Consider the following 20,695-nt stretch of genomic DNA (forward strand, 5'->3'; position numbering starts at 1 on the left):
GTAATAATTCAGATTCAGAAATTATACATAATCTTATAATCCACAACCTGGATACAGATACAGTTGTTTTTGTTTTTTTTCTTTCCCTTAAATGTGCCCTTTCTTCTGGATCCACTTCTTCTGATCTATGTCTCCATCACCAGAAATACTAAGTGGAGGGCAAAGGGACATGCTTCGCAGAGCCTGGCATCAGAAGGAAAGAAACCAGCATACGTTGAGTATTTCCTAGGAGTCAGACACCCTGCTAGGCACTTTCACATGAGAAAGTCCTCTGACCCTGAGGAAGATAATAGTAGTTCCTCTCCCTTTACACATTAAGAAACTGAGAGACTTTAAGAGGTAAAGTAATTTGCCCAAGGTCAGTTATATAGTAAGAGATAGATGAGGTTTTTCTCCACGCAGTCCACTGGGTACAGCAGGGTGGTACTGCCCACTTTTAGTTGACCACATTTTCGAGACTGCCATTGTAAAAACTACATTCACTACATCTTTATAACTTTCTCCCATTTCAGACTTACTCGATTTGTAATTTAGACTTACCACTCTCTCTAGCTTTGACTTTTTTGAGTGTTGATTCCCTTTATTACTTTATAACAGAAAATAGTCACTCTTTTTCTGCCTTGGTGATAAGAATTTCCTCAGGCAATTCAAGAACCCTAGGAATCCAAGGCCTTCTAAAAATTAAAGAGGTAAATTATATGTGAAAGCACTTTTTGGCCGGGCGCGGTGGCTCAAGCCTGTAATCCCAGCACTTTGGGAGGCCGAGACGGGTGGATCGCGAGGTCAGGAGATCGAGACCATCCTGGCTAACACTGCGAAACCCCGTCTCTACTAAAAAATAGAAAAAACTAGCCGGGCGAGTTGGCGGGCGCCTGTAGTCCCAGCTACTCGGGAGGCTGAGGCAGGAGAATGGCGTAAACCCGGGAGGCGGAGCTTGCAGTGAGCTGAGATCCGGCCACTGCACTCCAGCCTGGGCGACTGCGAGACTCCGTCTCAAAAAAAAAAAAAAAAAAAAAAAAGAAAGCACTTTTTAAACCATATGCATGAAAAAGTTATGGGCTCTTATTTTTTATTTTATTGACCAAAAAATGTATTCTTAAAACTCATAGTGTACACTTAAGACACAGACACACATAACTCTAAATATCACATTTTTTGTATATTTCATGTTACACTTTACAACTGAAATATCTGGTTATACTTTTATTTAAATTCATCTATCCAGTTTGGGCATGGAATTATAAAGCTTAGTATCTCTCTATATACCCAAAAAGACAATTTGAAACTTAGAAAGTTTAGTTGTGACAAATGAAAGGTGATATTAGGAGTTTAAGAAGATAATTATCCACATTATGGGAAGCATTCAAAAGCAAAATGTCTCTCCTGGAATCCAGTGATGTACAATGATAGCAGATCGAGCTCTGTAAATATTCTTTGCCCCATCCTTGTACCAGGTGTGATCTGGTACAAGTAGAAAGCCACCCTCTTTACAGAGACCCACACACCAATTAAAATAGAAAATTTTCTTGACACAACTCATTTCCCTTTTATCTTTAGGCCTCCTGGTTTAGGAAAATGACCATCCTGAGAATATTTTATTGGCTGTAAGCCAATGCTTATGGCAAGTTTTAAATGTGTCATGATAGCTTAGAGTGTGCCATGCCTCCGCTTTGGGAATCTGATTAAAGAAGGAATGCTAAAATAAGAAAAAGTATCTAGCTAAAACATATCTAAAATGCATTACCCTAGCCCTGATACTTTACTGCCATATTTTTCTGAAAAACAGTTGAATTCAGAAAGGGCTAAATAGTATCCTTTCTATTGATTAGAGTTGTTTCTTCCTTAAAATTGTACTTCAGAAACATATAAGCATGAAGAAGTAAAATTGATACATATATGTCAAACTACATCTTTTCCTCCTTTTATCTTGACGTATGTCCATTAAAAAACACATTTTCTGATAACAAAATAGATCATTTATTTTCTTTAGAGGGTTAGGTGCCTTTTGGGTGATGCTATCCTTTTTTGGTCTTAAAATATCCTCTGCTCTTATTCTTAATACTTTAAAGAGTATTATCCTTCAGAAAAGAGAAATGAATATGAAACCCAGTATTAGTGTCAGCTGGAAAGGTTTCAAAGTTTGGCTAATGTTTAATGGTGCACTTTGATAATACTGTCTTGTAACAGAACAGCACTCTCTTGATAGTAAGGACTCAATTTAGTATGCAGGGCCACCTTCTGAAAAGAGCAGAGAAACAAACTCTTCTTTGTATAAAATGTATTTTAACCCATAAACTGAAAATAGTACAGACAATTAATAGCAGTATGAGAATGTCCTGTGTAAAACTTGTTTGGGTGGTAGGCTGGGGAGATGGGCCTTACAGTAGATAGGAGTGACCAAGTCACTTAGTGAACAAGACTAAAGTTAAAATCCTGGAATTAAGATTTTTTTTCTAAAATAGGAAAAATTAGGAGGAAGTGATCAGGAAAATAAAGATAGAAGATAAATTGAAGGAAGGGCTGGAAAATCACAAAGGATTTAATAGAAAGAAGCAAGAGGTGCTGAAATGTACATATTTACAAGCTTTAATTTGTTGGATGTTTACTTGAAAATGAGTTAAGGAAAAGTTACTAAGAACAGTAGCCTTCCAAAAATCATAGCAATGCTTTATCCTTTATCCTTTAGGAGAGCAAGTGAATGTATTATAATTTGGTAACTTTTTTTTTGTAGAGAAGGGGCTGGGGGAGACATGATTTAAGAGATCTCTTGATCTCATACTCACCTCTTCATATTAGGAATAGGAAATAAATCTTGTTCAGACTAGTTTAAAAAGTCCATGACTGTTAGAGACATGACCCTTAACAAAATAAATATACGTATGTATACACACACATACACACACACACACACACACACACACACACAAAACAAACCAGTGTAGTAGTTCTCAACTAGAGGAATTTTGTTCCTAAGGGAACATTTGGCAATATCTGGAGATACTTTTCATTGTCATGTCGTGGGAGATGCTACTGGCATCTAGTGGGTAGAGGCCAGGGATGCTGCTAAACATCCTGCAATGCACAGGATGGCCCCCACAACAGGTAATTAGCTGGCTCATTGTTGGTAGTGTTGGTGAGAAATCTTGGTATAGTAGAAATAACATGGCTCTGGAATTATAGAGATGGGCCTGATTCCCAATCCAGTCCTTATTAGCTATGTTACTGTGAACATATAATATGTGTGATGGTATATCAAAAATACGTAAACATATTTTGACTGAATAAATAATTTCTTTTTTTCTCTTTTTTTTATTTTATTTTTTATTTTTTTTTGAGACAGAGTCTCTGTCGCCCAGGCTGGAGTGCAGTGGAGTGATCTTAGCTCACTGCAGCCTCTGCCCCGCCTCTCGGGTTCCAGCAATTCTCCTGCCTCAACCTCCTTAGTAACTAGGATTACAGGTGCCCACCACCATGCCTGGCTAATTTTTGTATTTTTAGTAGAGATGGGGTATTACCATGTTGGCCAGGCTGGTCTCCAACTCCTGACCTCAAGTGATCTGCCCGCCTCAGCCTCCCAAAGTACTGGGATTACAGGCATGAGCCACCGTGCCCGGCCTGAATAAATAGTTTCTTTCAAGACTCAATTTCTTCAACTATAAAACTGAGATGTTATCGCCTACCTCATGAATGAAATGAATGAGTGAATGAGATGGTTTTGAGGACTAGGGATAAAATACATAAAGTATCTATCTAGCACGGTGCCCCGTACTGGTGAGCATTCACTAAACAGTAGGTAAATTGATGGTGAAGGTGATGGATAAAATTATGCCACAGGGCCCTTCTACTTTGCCTGAAAGCTTGTCTCCCATGAACCTGGTTACCTGAGTTCTGTTTCCTAACCCAATTCAGGTTACACGACAGATCCATGAGCATGAGCAGGAGAACGAGTTGCGGGAACAGATGTCAGGTTATAAGCGGATGCGGCGCCAGCACCAGAAGCAGCTGATCGCCCTGGAGAACAAGCTGAAGGCTGAGATGGACGAGCACCGCCTCAAGCTGCAGAAGGAGGTGGAGACACATGCCAACAACTCGTCCATCGAGCTGGAGAAGCTGGCCAAGAAGCAAGTGGCTATCATAGAAAAAGAGGTCAGTATGTGCACACACGCCTTTATGCTACAACCAAGCCCAACCTTTGGGGTCAGTGGCAGGATTTTAGCAGGAGGCAGGAGTTGGGGCTGGAGGAAAATTGTTGTTTGGGGGGTGGCAAAATTGGGTTTCTAGATTTTATGGGGCTATGTAAAATTGTTGTTCAGAGTTCAAATAGCAACTGAAAATGTATGTTACATTCTTGTCCATTCAAATATATTCTGCGGCCAGGCGTGGTGGCTCACGCCTGTAATCCCAGCACTTTGGGAGGCCGAGGCGGGCAGATTACCTGAGGTCAGGAGTTCGAGACCAGCCTGGCCAACATGGTGAAACCCCATCTCTACTAAAAATACTAAAATTAGCCGGGCTTGGTGGTGCATGCCTGTAATCCCAGCTACTCAAGAGGCTGAGGCAGGACAATCACTTGAACCTTGAAGGCAGAGGTTACAGTGAGCCAAGATCGTGCCATTGCACTCCAGCCTGGGCAACAGAGCAAGACTCTGTCTCAAAAAAATATATATATATATATATGTGTGTGTGTGTGTGTATATATATATATATATATATGTGTGTGTGTATATATATATTCTGACTATCAGTCTCTTGATGGTGGCCTGGGTACAAGTAAAGGGAAATAAGATGCTGCCATCTTCTGAGAAAGTGCACAACACAAGTTTGTTACTGTATCTGCCACACCCACAGTCCTCTTCAAAAGAAAACCACTCTACAAATAGTCTGTTATAGTGGTGATAATCCCTGCCTACAGCTGATGGGCCCCTGAGCAAAGGGAGCAAATAATGAGTCCAGCAATTGTTTGGGTTTTCTAGGGAATGTGTGTCTTCCTCATCCAGGTTCTAAGCTAATTTTAAAAGCAGACAAGGCCAGGTGTGGTAGCTTACACCTATAATCCCAGCACTTCGCGAGGCCAAGGTGGGTGGATCTCTTGAGCCCAGGAGTTCAAGACCAGCCTGGGCAATGTGGCAAAACCCCATCTCTACAAAAAATGCAAAAATTAGCTGGGTGTGGTGGCACGTGCCTGTAGTCCCAGCTACTTGGGTGGCTGAGGCGGGAGGATTGCTTGAGCCCAGGAGGCAGAGGTTACGGTGAGCCGAGATTGTGCCACTGCACTCTAGCCTGGGTGACAGAGTGAGACCCTGTCTCAAAAAAAAATAAAAATAAAAATAAAAATGCCGAGCGCGATGGCTCACGCCTGTAATCCCAACACTTTGGGAGGCCGAGGCGGGCGGATCATCTGAGGTCAGGAGTTCAAGACCAGCCTGGTCAACATGGTGAAACCCCGACTCTACTAAAAATACAAAAATTATCCAGGCGTGGTGGCAGGTGCCTGTAATCCTAGCTACCTGGAAGGCTGAGGCAGGAGAATCGCTTGAACCTGGGAGGTGGAGATTGCAGTGAGCTGAGATCATGCCATTGCACTCCAGCCTAGGTGACAAGAGTGAGACTTCCTCTCAAAAAAAAAAAAAAAAGAAAAAACAGCCGGGCATGATGGCTTATGCCTGTAATCCCAGAAGTTTGGGAGGCTGAGGTGGGTGGATCACCTGAGGTCAAGAGTTCGAGACCAGCCTGGCCAACATGGTGAAACCCCATCTCTACTAAAAATACAAAAAATTAGCTGGGTGTGGTGACAGGTCCCTGTAATCCCAGCTACTTGAGAGGCTGAGACAAGAGAATCACTTGAACCCGGGAGGCAGAGGTTGCAGTGAGCCAAGGTTGCACCATTGCATTCCAGCCTGAGCAACAAGAATGAGACTCCATCTCAAAAAAAAAAACAGCAGAAGGGTAAGGCAAATAGTCATAATATCATCTTTATTACTAATACATGTTAGGTACAAAAGGTAATTTATGTCTGCAGGAAAACAAAATTAAGCACACTTGCCTGCTCAGGCAGTGCTAAAACTGAGTCACCTTTCCTGCCACCCCCATGAGACTTCCATAGTGTTGAAAAATGTGGTGGACATGTGCTCCCTGGGGATGCAGTGACTGGGGACACGGTTCCAGGGTGTTTCCATAATTGAGTGAGCTCGCTCGCTCTCTCTGTCTCTCTGTCTCTCTGTCTGTCTCTGTCTCCACATGGAAGGAACCATCAGGTTGTAGAAAGATTTCCCCAACAGCCATCAATCTGTGAGGCAGTCTGGCATGAAAACCTCTGCCCAGACAAGGAGGATGTTGATTAAATCGATCAGTCAGATTCTTTCTTGAGATTTGACTTGGTAAATATGTTATGAGAATTGTTCATAATGGAAGAATTGTCCATAATGGAAGTTGCAGGTGAAAAAGATACATAAAAAGAGCCATGAGCCATGAAGCGTAATTCCCTCCCTATCTCCCAAGTCGCTTGTCTGACATATATCCTTCACCCAATGGTTACCAGAAAGAGATTTGGTCACTTTCAGGAGCCAGTATTTATTGGGTTACCTATATAGTATGTGTTTTATTCATTTAGGACCCCCAAAAATGTCATGACGTGTGACTGTTGTGGATTGCAGCAGGTGCCTAAGAGAACAAAATGGCTCACGCCTATAATCCCAGTACTTTGGGAGGCTGAGGCAGGTGGATCACTTGAATTCAAGAATTGGAGACCAGCCTGACCAACATGTTGAAACCCCGTCTCTACTAAAAATACAAAAATTTGCTGGATGTGGTGGCGTGTGCCTGTAATCCCAGTTACTGGGGAGACTGAGGCATGAGAATCACTTGAACGCAGGAAGTGGAGGTTTCAGTGAGCTGAAATCATGCCACCGCACTCCAGCCTGTGTGGCAAAGGGAGTGTCTCAAAAAAAAAGAAAAGAAAACAAAATATCATTAGCTTTCCAATTACACTTGAGATGATACCACTGGAAAACCAGATAGTTGGAATAATCAGTTAGAGTTTGATTCTTGGACTATAACTGGCCAGGCATGGTTGTTTATACATTTTTACAACTTAACCTTTGGCCTATCAACAATATGATTTTAAAACCTTTATTATAATCCTTAGTTCTGACCGGGCATGGTGGTTCATGCCTGTAGTCTCAGCACTTTGGGAAGCTGAGGAGAGGACAGCTTGAAGCCAAGCATTTGAGATGACCCTAGGCATCATAGTGGGACCCAGTCTGTATGATCATTTTTTAAAAATACTTAGCCAGGACTGGTGTTGCATGCCTGTGGTCCCAGCAACTCAGGAGGCTGAGGCAGGAGGATCACTGGATCCTGGGATTTTTAGGCTGCAGTGAGCTAAGTTCGTGCCACTGCACTCCAGCCTGAGCAACACAGCGAGACCCCATCTCAAAAAAAAAGAAAATTCTTAGGTCTCCTTTCATCCCATGAATGTTTTTGTGTTTGATAAAGTATGTTTATGGTTTACCTTCATATTTTTCACATAATTCAGAATGTATTTTTCTTTTTCTTTCTTTTTTTTTTTTGTTGAGACAGAGTTCTGCTCTTGTTGCCCAGGCTAGAGTACAATGGTGCGATCTCAGCTCACCGCAACCTCCGCCTCCCAGGTTCAAGCAAATCTCCTGCCTCAGCCTCCCAAGTAGCTGGGATTTCAGGCATGCACGACCATGCCAGGCTAATTTTGTATTTTTAGTAGAGACCAGGTTTCACCATGTTGTTCAGGCTGGTCTTGAACTCCTTACCTCAGGTGATCTGCCTGTTTCAACCTCCCAAAGTGCTGGGATTATAGGCATGAGCCACCGTGCCCGCCCCAGAATGTATTTTTCAAAGGTGAAAATTTCTGTTTTGTTTTTTGTTTGTTTGTTTAAGATACAAAAAATTCAGAAAACAATTATCTTTTATTATTTGTTCAAAAATGTCACTTTATTAGCACTTATAGACTCTCTTATTACATTGGAGTATATAAACCACTGAATTCTGTGTAAAGAACAGATTCATCTTACATTTGTTATTTTATCAGGCAAAGGTAGCTGCAGCAGATGAGAAGAAGTTCCAGCAACAGATCTTGGCCCAGCAGAAGAAAGATTTGACAACTTTCTTAGAAAGTCAGAAGAAGCAGTATAAGATTTGTAAGGAAAAAATAAAAGAGGTAAGGATACCAATGTTTGTTCTCACCAAGTTGCCATTAGAATGGTTGGAACGTAACATTCACTCATACTGCATTGTGATCAATATTCTAGTCCAGCGAGTCTCAAACTTTACGTTAGAATAACCTAAAATGCTGGCTGGGCACAGTGACTCACGCCTGTAATCCCAGCACTTTGGGAGGCCGAGGCGGGCAGATCACCTGAGATCAGGAGTTGGAGACCAGCCTGGCCAACATGGTGAAACCTCGTCTCTACTAAAAATACAAAAAGTAGCTAGGCATGGTGGCGCACACTTGTAATCCCAGCAACTCAGGAGGCTGAGGCAGGAGAATCATCTGAACCCAAGAGGCAGAGGTTGCAGTGAGCTGAGACCACGCCACTGCACTCCAGCCTGGGCGACAAGAGCCAAACTCTGTCTGAAAAAACAAAAAAATTGGCCGGGCGCGGTAGCTCAAGCCTGTAATCCCAGCACTTTGGGGGGCCAAGACGGGCGGATCACGAGGTCAGGAGATCGAGACCATCCGGGCTAACAAGGTGAAACCCCGTCTCTACTAAAAATACAAAAAACTAGCCAGGCGAGGTGGCGGGTGCCTGTAGTCCCAGCTACTCGGGAGGCTGAGGCAGGAGAATGGTGTAAACCCGGGAGGCGGAGCTTGCAGTAAGCTGAGATCCGGCCACTGTACTCCAGCCTGGGTGACAGAGCGAGACTCCGTCTCAAAAAAAAAAACAACAACAACAAAAAATTACCTAAAATGCTATTAAAACAGATTGCTAACCCACCCCCAGATTTTCAGATTTTAAAAATCTATCTGTAGATTTTCTGGGGTAGAGTCTGAAAATGTGTGTTTCTAACAAGTTCCCAGATGACGCTGCTGCTGCTGCTTCAGGGACCACATTTCAAAAACCATTGATAGAACTCTAAACCATTCTTGTCTTCTTCCTGTGTATTTTCCACACATCAGTCAAAGTGATCTTTTCAAACCATAAATCTGGTCATTCTACTGCATAGTTTTGAAATCCATTGTCTTCTCTTTGCGTTTAGGACAAGTCAAAATCCTAGAAGTCCCTACACAATCTTTTCCTAGCCTACTCGTTCAGTGGCATCTCACACTAATGCTGCCCCCACCCTCAACCCACTCTTCGCTGCACCAGCCACCATAGTCACCTTTCAGTTCCTCAAATTTATCGTATCAAGCTCCACCCTTCCCCAAGGTCTTTCCACATACTGTTTCTTCCGCCAAGATGTTCTCCCTACCCCCAAGCCCTCCCTGACCACAATTCTGCTCAGTTAATTCCTACTTCTCCTCGTATGACATGGGATTGGTTATTAGAATCTTAACTTAAATATCACTTCCCTAGGGAAGCCTCTTTTAACTGCCTCAACCAAGACAGATGTCACTGGTTTCCTAACACTAGAGCTTTTAATTATACATTTGTTTAATGATTATTTGAGCTACTTACTCTACTAACTGGTCAGCATCATAAGAGCACACACCATGTTTTTGTTTGCTCACAACTGTATCCCTGTGTCCTGTACATGTCAATATTTGATAAATGAATGATTGATTCTGGAATATTTGGTTGAAGACCACTAGTGGACTTAAGAAGTTCTTGAAGAACTGCACTTTGATCTGAAAGCTCAAATTTCTTCAGTTCTCCTTTTACCAGTACTTACAGGTGAATCGTCTGCAGCTCCATGGACTTTTCTTCTCATAAATCTTAGTATTTCTAATTTGTAGACTTACTAAGTGTATTAAGGTTTAATAAAATTCAATATGGGGCATTGTTTTAGTATATATAAAATCATGTGTTTGAGCTCATATTCTTTTTTTTTCTTTTGAGACGGAATTTCACTGTTGTTACCCAAGCTGGAGTGCAATGTCACAATCTCAGCTCACTGCAGCCTCCGCCTCCCGGGTTCAAGAGACTTTCCTGCCTCAGCCTCCCAAGTAGCCAGGATTACAGGAGTACGCCACCATGCCCGGCTAATTTTTTGTATTCTTAGTAGAAACAGGGTTTCACCATATTAGCCAGGCTGGTCTTGAATTTCTGACCTCAGGTGATCCACCCACCTCAGCCTCCCAAAGTGCTGAGATTACAGGTGTGAGCCACCCCACCTGGCCTGAGCTCATATTCTGATTTGTAGGTTAGCAGTAGAGGACTTAGCAAGGTTCTCCTCCAATTCTTTTTTACTTAGGAAGTGAAACCAAGGGCGTTGGGGTGGGCCTAGGGGTTTTTTGCCCTGCCCAGGTAAGCCACTGGTAATTGTGAGACCTAATAGAAAATTGTATTTGATTTACACTGGCTGAATGGGTAGAATCTCTGACACCATAAAGTCTAGAAAACCTGGGTGTAGAGAGAATATTCCGACTCAGAAGGTTCACGTTCTTTCCATTTTCTCTGAGTTATTGGCTTGAGCTTAGTTTTTATATCATAATAGGATGTTGCTGGATCAGAGATAGCCTAAGAAATTTTGAGGTTTTTCTCCACTCTAAATACCTTCCTTGGCTGGGCACAGTGGCTCATGCCTGTAATCCCAGCACAGAATGATAGATGGTGCAGAACTAATTTATTCTTGCTTTTTTTTTTTTTTTTTCCTTTTTTTTTTGAAATGGAGTCTTGCTCTCTCACCCAGGCTGGAGTGCAGTGGCACGATTTCAGCTCACTGCAAGCTCTGCCTCCCGGGTTCACACCATTCTCCTGCCTCAGCCTCCTGAGTAGCTAGGACTACAGGCGCCCACCACTATGTCCGGCTAATTTTTTTTGTATTTTCAGTAGAGACGGGGTTTCACCGTGTTAGCCAGGATGGTCTCGATCTCCCGACCTCGTGATCCACCCTCCTCAGCCAGAGTGCTGGGATTATAGGCGTGAGCCACTACGCCTGGCCTATTCTTGATTTTGGAGTAAATTTTTGTGATTATATTTGAATCGGGGTCTGCAGGCTAGTGGTTAATGGCAGACCAAGTAGTGACATCACGGCATGAAGAGATGAATGACCCAGCCTTTCTCTTGTGATCCCAGCTTACTCCAGCTTACTCTGAAAACAACACTTTCTGTTGTCGATTCTAAGATTTCACTTACAGCTTCACTGGAACAGAATAGTTGAAAATTGATTTATAGAGACTTCTTGGCTAAGAGATAAAATAGTCTATGATATCTGCATCACAAAACATTAAGTAAAATAGGTGTTAGCAATTGAAGGAGATTTTAGCTGAGTGAGTAGCTAACCAAATGAAGAAAGAAGAGTAGACTGTACTTTCTTAACAAGTAGTCTTTTTCTTTTCACCATCGTTTAATGTCTTAACTATCTGATTCACTGCTTTGTTTCCTTTGCTCAGATGTTCTGGAAAAATTGTGAGTTTTGTCCTTTTGAAAATATAGATGGTTTATTTACTCTGTAATCCCAAGTGAAGAATGCTTTGTCCTAAAATTCAAACTAGTGACATTTGCATAGTCACCTCTTCTCTTTGGAATCTGTCTACTTCTCTCAGTCTTGTCACTACTTCCTTTGTCCAAGCTATTATCATCTCTCTTGCCTGGACCTTTCCAGCAGCCGCCCAACTATCTTCATATGTTCTTGCCTCCTTCATTCTCTTCTCCCCATGGCAGCCAGAGTAATCATTTTGAAATGCATCTCATTATGACACTCTCACATACATGAAATCCATTTCTCCTATACTAAAGATCAGTGTCCTTATATTGGCCTGTAAAGCCTCAATGGTCCCACCTACCTGGTCGGACTCATCTCATGTTACATTACACCAGCCACTCTGACCTTCTTTCAACCCTTGATGGCACCATGTTTCCTCCCCCACCCCTAGGTCTTTACACATGCTGGTTGCTCTACTGAGAGTATTCTTCCCTCTCCTTTTCCACTGGTTAACTCCTACTAATTTTTCTTAGTTGTTACCAAGATTAAATCTTGTCTATTAAATTCTTATAGGACCCAGTACATCCTCTTCAAAGCAGTGATCACAGTAATTTTTAGTTCATTTCTGCGGTTCTTTAATTTTTGATTCTATAATGTAAAGACACACGGTGGCAAATATGATGGCCTTTTACTCACCTTTGTATCATGTATCTTGCACACTGCCTGTCACATGATAGGAGCTTATTAAGTTTGTGTTGAGTGAATGAGTGAACAAATAATTTCTGAGAGTGAGAAGCCAAAGATACGGAAACTCACAAGTGTCCCTCTCACTTAATACTCAATTAAAGGGCAAATAAAAAAAAAAATGGGGAAGGATATACACCACCAAGTTTTTCTGTGCTTACATTTGCATTGGCTTTCCAAATAACTTAATCTTCAGTTACAGTAAGCTGTTACAGTCCCTTTCATTTAGTGAGACCGGCTTGGTTTTTGTCTTTTCTTTTTAGGAAATGAATGAGGACCATAGCACACCCAAGAAAGAGAAGCAAGAGCGGATCTCCAAACATAAAGAGAACTTGCAGCACACGCAGGCTGAAGAGGAAGCCCACCTTCTCACTCAACAGAGACTGTACTACGACAAAAATTGTCGTTTCTTCAAGCGGAAAATAATGATCAAGCGGCACGAGGTGGAGCAGCAGAACATTCGGGAGGTATTTATTACGCTCATAACTATTGTCATTGACATAGGAGACAATGAGCTATGTGAGGCTTGTGACCACATCTGCCTGGTCCATTCCTATATCCCTAGCCTTTATAGCCTTTAGCACAGTGGCTAACACAGAGTAGGTATACAAAAAACGTCAGGGAATGATAAAGGAAGCCCCCTCACAGAACAAAGAATCAACTCCATCTAAATACATGTAATAGAATTTTATTGAACTCCCGTTATAAGCCATATCACACAATGAAGAATCAAAAGAAGTAGAATCGAGAATTTTTGTTTTCAGCCTGCTTGTCAAGGACTTGTGTTTTTGTGACTCCACATAAAGCATTTAAGTGACATTATGATGCTCTATAACTAAGTTTATTTATTCAGTCATCTAGCACTCTCAGAATGAGTGCTAGACACCAGGGATACCAAGCAGCTGTACTCCCTGCCTTCAAATGGCTGTGAGTCTAAGAGCAATAAAAACATGTAACAGACTAATTATAATACAATATGTTAGGTAATATGTTAGACATAGAAATAAAGTATCATTGGCATACAATCATGAGAGGGCTTAGAGGACTCTGCTATTAATAAAAAGATGAGTGTGACCAGAGTTCTGTGTATATGGAGTGGAGGGCAGAACAATATTAGTTGGAAGCAGAATGTAGAGACCCTTGTTTAAGGCAAGGCATTTCGCTTTTAGCCTGAAGGCAGTGGCTATCAGAGATTTCTAAGCAGGGTAATGACATGATGAGGCATTTCTTTTTTTTTTTTTTTTTTTTTGAGACGGAGTCTCGCTCTGTGTCCCGGGCTGGAGTGCAGTGGCCGGATCTCAGCTCACTGCAAGCTCCGCCTCCCGGGTTCACGCCATTCTCCTGCCTCAGCCTCCCGAGTAGCTGGGACTACAGGCGCCCGCCACCTCGCCCGGCTAGTTTTTTTTGTATTTTTTAGTAGAGACGGGGTTTCACCATGTTAGCCAGGATGGTCTCGATATCCTGACCTCGTGATCCGACCATCTCGGCCTCCCAAAGTGCTGGGATTACAGGCTTGAGGCATTTCTTTATTTTGAAGACTTAGTATATCAGCTGGGCATGGTGGCTCACACCTGTAATCCCAGCACTTTGGGAGGCCAAGGCAGAAGGATCACTTGAGGTCAGGAGTTTGAAACCAACCTGGCCAACATGGTGAAACCCCGTCTCTACTAAAAATATAAAAATTAGCTGGGCGTGATAGTGCACACCTATAATCCCAGCTACTTAGGGGGCTAAGGCAGGAGAATCACTTGAGCCCAGGAGGCACAAGTTACAGTGAGCCAGGATCATGCCACTGCACTCCAGCCTGGGTAATAAAGTGAGACTTATCTCAAAAAAAAAAAAAGAATTAGTGCTTCAGTATGACAGAGAGGTGGAAGTCATGAAAAGCAAAGTGCAGTGAAGTCAACCAGGATGCTCTTTCTCCAGTTGTAACCTGGAAGAGGCTGTGGGGATAGAGACAATTAGATCTGAGTGACATTTCTTACTCAGAACTGATAGTTAATCCTGACCAAATAGATATGGGAATTTCAGAAGAGGAAGTCAAAAGTGACTTCCAAGTTTCTACTTTGGGAGGTTGGAGGGATATGCTGGCGTTCACTAAGATGAGGAATACAGAATACTGTGTTCAACAGAAAATCATTGTGACCTGGAGTAAGCAGAGAAAACTTTATAAATGATCTAGCACAGTGGTAACAATATCAAAATCCGAGAAAAGCCCAGTGCTGGCCTACATGAGGGAAACGAGCACTTCCGGCACAGTTAATACAAAAGTGAATTGATAGAATCTTTTTTTTTTTTTTTTTTTTTTTTTGAGACGGAGTCTTGCTCTGCCACCCAGGCTGGAGTGCAGTGGCCGGATCTCAGCTCACTGCAAGCTCCGCCTCCCAGGTTTATGCCATTCTCCTGCCTCAGCCTCCCGAGTAGCTGGGACTACAGGCGCCCGCCTCGTCGCCCGGCTAGTTTTTTGTATTTTTAAGTAGAGACAGGGTTTCACCGTATTAGCCAGGATGGTCTCGATCTCCTGACCTCGTGATCCGCCCGTCTCGGCCTCCCAAAGTGCTGGGATTACAGGCTTGAGCCACCGCGCCCGGCCGATAGAATCTTGTTAGAGAGCTGCATTGAAATGAGAAGGAAAAGGAGTGAAGCAGACTAAAATGTATTGAACACATGTAGGCCAGGCTCGGGCTCTTTATGCATGCTGTCTTATTAGAAGAGGGAGAGCGGTGAGCTGCTGAACATTTTTTTTGGAAACAGAGTCTCGCTCTGTTGCCCAGACTGGAGTACAGTGGTGCAGTCTCAGCTCACTGCAACCTCAGCCTCCCACGTTCAAGCGGTCCTCCCACTTCAGCCCCCCAGGTAGCTTGGATTACAGGCACATACCACCAAGCCCGGTTAATTTTTATATTTTTAGTAGAGATGGGTTTTTACCATGTTGCCCAGGCTGGTCTCAAACTCCTGAGCTCAAGTGACCTGCCTGCCTCAGCCTCCCAAAGTGTGGGGATTACAGGCATGAGCCACCGCATCCAGCCTGCTGAACATTTTTGAGAAGGGCAGTGATATGGCTAAAATTGTACTTTAAAGAGATTAGCCCAGGTTGACAGTAATACCCAGAATGATTTGAACATGAATTCTCAGTGGGGGTGATAACACCCCCAGTGGGTGAAAGTGAATTCTTGTTGGGGTGGGGTGACTTAGATACTATTACAGTTTCAAAGGACCACAGTGCATAAACAGATACACAGTCTACTTGTGGTATTAATATTTCAGTGATGGGGATAATTAAGGGAGAAAAAGCCTAAAAAGTCTTCTTACAGGGGCAATAATGAAAAAAAAAAAACAAGATTTTTTGCTTGCTTGGGAAGCACAAGATTAGAGAGAAAAGACTAGAAGCAGGAAATAGGGTATGGACAAGGCTGGTGGTAGTAGCTGTCAGAGCAGTAGATTCAAAACGCAACTTGAAGTTTAAAGTAAACAGGACTTGACATATACTAAGATATGAGAAAAAAAGATGAAGACAGAATCAAAACTATTTCTAGGGCTTAACACTAGGGAAAATGAAGATGTGGTAGAAACAGAGAAGAGATTAGAGAGAGGTTTTGGTAAGAAGCTGATTCAGGCCGGGCATGCTGGCTCATACCTATAATCCCAGCACTTTGGAAGACTGAGGCAGGCGGATCACTTGAGGTCAGGAGTTCGAGACCAGCCTGGCCAACATGGTGAAACCCCATCTCTACTAAAAATACACAAATTAGCCAGGCATGGTAGCGGGCGCCTGTAATCCCAGCTACTTGGGAGGCTGAGGTGGGAGGATGGTTTGAACCCAGGAGGCAGAGTTTGCAGTAAGCTGAGATCATGTCATTCCATTCCAGCCTGGGCGACAGAATGAGACTTTAAAAAGGCCGGGCGCGGTGGCTCAAGCCTGTAATCCCAGCACTTTGGGAGGCCGAGACGGGCGGATCATGAGGTCAGGAGATCGAAACCCTCCTGGCTAACACGGTGAACCCCGTCTCTACTAAAAATACAAAAACTAGCCGGGCGAGGTGGCGGGCGCCTGTAGTCCCAGCTACTCGGGAGGCTGAGGCAGGAGAATGGCGTAAACCCGGGAGGCGGAGCTTGCAGTGAGCTGAGATCGGCCACTGCACTCCAGCCGGGGCGACAGAGCGAGACTCCGCCTCAAAAAAAAAAAAAAAAAAAGGGGGGGGGGGAGGTGAGGGGTGGGCATGGCGGCTCACGCCTATAATCCCAGCACTTTGGGAGGCCAAGGTGGGTGGATCATCTGAGGTCAGGAGTTCGAGACCAGCCTGGCCAACATGGTGAAACCCTGTCTCTACTAAAAATACAAAAATTAGCCGATGTGGTGGTGGGTGCCTGTAATCCCAGCTACTTGGGAGGCTGAGGAGGGAGAATTGCTTGAACCTGGGAGGCAGAGGTTGCAGTGAGCCAAGATTGCACCGTTGCACTCCAACTGGGCAACAAGAATGAAATTCAATCTCAAAAAATATATAAATAAATTAAAAAATAAAGAAGCTGATTCAGTACTGCACATTTTGCGTTTATCAGAAGTCAAAAACTCAAAATGAAAAAGGCTAATGGCCAGTTGGAAATAAGTCATTTGGGAGTCTTTTCATGTAGCATTTATTGTTATTCTAATAATAGATATTTGGAGGAAGTCTGAGGCTAAGAGGACAATTTGTGTCAATAAAAGTTACAGAAGATAATTACTCCCCAAAAATGATAGAAACTATATTGGTGACTTCATTAGTATAAGGTTCTAGCCAGTTGAGCAAAGAATAACTCTGTAAGAGTATTTTTTGTAAAAGTCTAGATTTTCCTTTGTTTAGTCTTATTCCAGAGCCCACCTTCATGAAAATGTTCAAAGCTTTTTTATTTACAAAAGTAACTCAAGAACATTGAAAATAAACAAAAACAGAAAAACATAAAGCTAAGTAGTGAAAGTTCTTTTTTTTTTGAGACGGAGTCTCGCTATGTCGCCCAGGCTGGAGTGCAGTGGCCGGATCTCAGCTCACTGCAAGCTCTGCCTTCTGGGTTTATGCCATTCTCCTGCCTCAGCCTCCCGAGTAGCTGGGACTACAGGCGCCCGCCACCTCGCCCGGCTAGTTTTTTGTATTTTTTAGTATAGATGGGGTTTCACCGTGTTAGCCAGGATGGTCTCGATCTCCTGACCTCGTGATCTGCCTGTCTCGGCCTCCCAAAGTGCTGGGATTACAGGCTTGAGCCACCGTGCCCGGCCTGAAAGTTCTTTTTTAACAGCTTTATTGAAATATCAACATATAAAAATTGTATGTATTTAAGGTATACAACTTGATGTTTTGATATATGTATATACTGTGAAATAATCACATGAAAGCTAACTAACATATCTGTTACCTCCACATAGTTACATTTGTGTGCATGTGTGCATAGGGATGGGTAGGGAGATTTAATTTAGGAATTGTCCTCTTAGCAAATTACAAGCATGCAATACAACATTGTTAACTGTCGTCACCATGCAGTGAGTGCATTAGAGCTCCAGTAATTATTCATCTTGCATAACTGAAACTTTCTACCATCTGACCAGCATCAGCCCATTTTCACCTTTTCGATAATCCCATTCCACCCAATCTCTACCCTCAGTCTCCATTAATTTGGCATATATATTTCTAGATTTTTTAATATACATATGTACAGCTGTATTATATATGACTATAAAAAATGAGATTACTTTTGTATCAGTAGGGTTATTTGATTTGCAAGCAATAGAGATAAACTCTGGCTGACTTCAGCCTGGAAAGGAGTTTATTGGAAGGAAATGAGGTAGGTACAGAGCTGAAGAACCCAGCTGGAAAACATGAAGAGCTACGCTGGTGAAGCAACTTCCGTGACAGAGAGAGCAAGAGCTCATGTGCCGTTTTCCAGGCACTGCCATTTGGATGTACCTCCTCCGACCACTTTCTGTCTTTGTATCATTTCTGTTCAAGCTTAAAATTCCTAGGAGAGATAGAACTTGATTGGGTCATGTGCCTATACTTACTCAACACTCTCTCTGATTCCAGATAAGGGGGAGTCATTTTGCAGAAAAAGGAAAGAAAAAAAAAAGAGCCTATAAAGAGAAGCAGGAAAAATGGATGCTGAGTTTACAAAAAGTAACAGATGTCCACTCTACTGTTTTGTAACTCTTCTTTCCATTTACCTTCTAGCACATGCAGCTCTGCTTCATTCTTTTTCATCTGATAGTATTTTGTTGTATGGCCTCAATACCATTTATTTAATGAGACGCTTCTCAGTGGACATTTTGTTTAAGTTTTACAGTATTATTAATAATATAAGAACATTTTTGTACATAGATATTTTTACATGTAAACAAGTATTTTGGGGGATATATTTTCAGAAGTGGAATTCCTGGGTCAAAGAATGCATACATCGAGCCCGGCGCGGTGGCTCACGCCTGTGATCCCAGCACTTTGGGAGGCCAAGGCAAGCAGGTGACGAGGTCAGGAGATTGAAACCATCCTGGCCAACATGGAGAAATCCCGTCTCTACTAAAATACAAAAAATTAGCCAGGTGTGGTGGCGCATGCCTCTAATCCCAGCCACTTGGGAGACTGAGGCAGGGGAATTGTTTGAACCCGGGAGGTGGAGGTGGCAGTGAGCTGAGATCACGCCACTGCACTCCAGCCTGGTGACAGAGCAAGACCCTGTCTCAAAAAGAAAAAAAAAAAAAAAAAAGAATGGGTACATCTACATTTTTAAAATAAATATCGCCAAATTGCCCCCTAAAGGAATTTATACTCCCACTAACAAAGCATAAGAATGCCCGGTTTCCTATGTCTTTGCCTGAAGGATTGAACTGTAGCAATCCTTTTAATTAGTAAAAACACTTAATAGGATCACTGAAACTGGGTTGAGCCTCTTTCTCTATCACCAACACATATAGACACTCAGCATTTTCTGACCAGTGTTGAAACTAAGAACTGAAACTAAGACGGCATTAAATAGCATCTCTATTTAAAAGTTAGAATTCTCATTTTTACTCAACCTCAGTGAGCCTGAGCATAAAAATTTGGCATGAGTGAAATCAGCTGCTTTTAAAGAAGTCAATACTACTTCCATTGGAAGTTAGAACGCTTGGAACACACTGGACATTGACTCAGGGAAAGGAAACTGCATGTCTCTTCCTTCCTGCACTCCCTCCAGGGCCTATACATATGTGTATGTATATGTGTGTATATATGTAATTGTAAAGATACATATGTACACACATATACATACATTGAGTACATGGGTGGGCAGAATGACCTGTACCATTAAAATTGGTTTTTTAATTTTTGCTCAGCTTATTTTGTTAAATTCGTATAAGCTGAAGGTACACATGATGTGCCTCTAGTATGTATATTGTGTCATTTGTACAAATAAATTAACCATTGTATCATGTCTAGCTAGAGCAGACTGAAAAAGTATAAAACAGGAAAGTATGCATTTATTAGAACATTTCTTCTTTTTATTTATTTATTTATTTTTTTTTTTTTTGAGACGGAGTTTGGCTCTTGTTGCCCAGGCTGCAGTGCAGTGGCGCGATCTCAGCTCACTACAACCTCCGCCTCCCGAGTTCAAGCAATTCTCCTGCCTCAGCCTCCCAAGTAGCTGGGACTACAGGCATGTGCCACCACACCTGGCTAATTTTGTATTTTTAGTAGAGACAGGGTTTCACCATGTTGGCCAGGCTGATCTCGAACTCTTGACCTCAGCTGATCCACCTGCCTCGGCCTCCCTAAGTGCTAGGATTATAGGCGTGAGCCACCGTGCCTGGCCTCGTTTATTGGAACATTTCTAATGGAAAATACTGAGAAGCTAAATACCTGAGTTTTAGCCTTAGTTCTCTTTGTAGATGTTGTATCACTTTATGTTAGTCCTTCAATTCCCAAATGCTTACTAACACATATAAACGGGGGAAATCCTTACAGTCTTACCACCTCATAGGGTGGCAATTTGGATTGAATGAGATGTATGGAATAACTTTTAAAAATGGAAAGCACATTATACATTATCATGTAGGCACAGCACTGGCCTCATAATAAGGTGAATAATTTTTCCCCCATGTCTCAAATATTAAAGGTAGCTTACCATCTTACACCTCAGCAACTCAGATGTACAAATTAAAGGTAAAGGCAACAACTTGTAACAGAAAAGCCATTTCAGTATCATGTTTTTCTTACTCTTCTAATAGTCTATAAAAACTAGATTTAAGATATATGCCACATATTCACTTCTGAATGGAGAAAAATAATGACATTTATGTATTCTGAAACACTTTCCTATGGTCTTTCATTTTATCTTTACAATTACAATAGTTCACAATGCGTACTGCCATCCTTATTTTACACCTGAAATATAG

General features: G+C 42.3%; 1 protein-coding gene across 7 annotated transcripts in view; it reads left to right on the forward strand.

Moving 5' to 3' along the window:
- TAOK3 (TAO kinase 3) overlaps positions 1-20,695 on the forward strand; it is a 237,520-nt gene that overhangs the window by 199,453 nt on the left and 17,372 nt on the right. For all 7 annotated transcript variants that reach the window (XM_033220428.1, XM_033220434.1, XM_033220430.1 and 4 more), the window contains 3 exons: positions 3,910-4,146; positions 8,063-8,191; positions 12,567-12,770. In XM_033220428.1, coding sequence (XP_033076319.1) covers positions 3,910-4,146; positions 8,063-8,191; positions 12,567-12,770 — 570 coding nt within the window. The remainder of the gene's footprint in view (positions 1-3,909; positions 4,147-8,062; positions 8,192-12,566; positions 12,771-20,695) is intronic.

Source organism: Trachypithecus francoisi, unplaced genomic scaffold (assembly GCF_009764315.1).
Source record: "Trachypithecus francoisi isolate TF-2019V2 unplaced genomic scaffold, Tfra_2.0 Lachesis_group11, whole genome shotgun sequence".
Lineage (NCBI taxonomy): Eukaryota > Metazoa > Chordata > Mammalia > Primates > Cercopithecidae > Trachypithecus > Trachypithecus francoisi.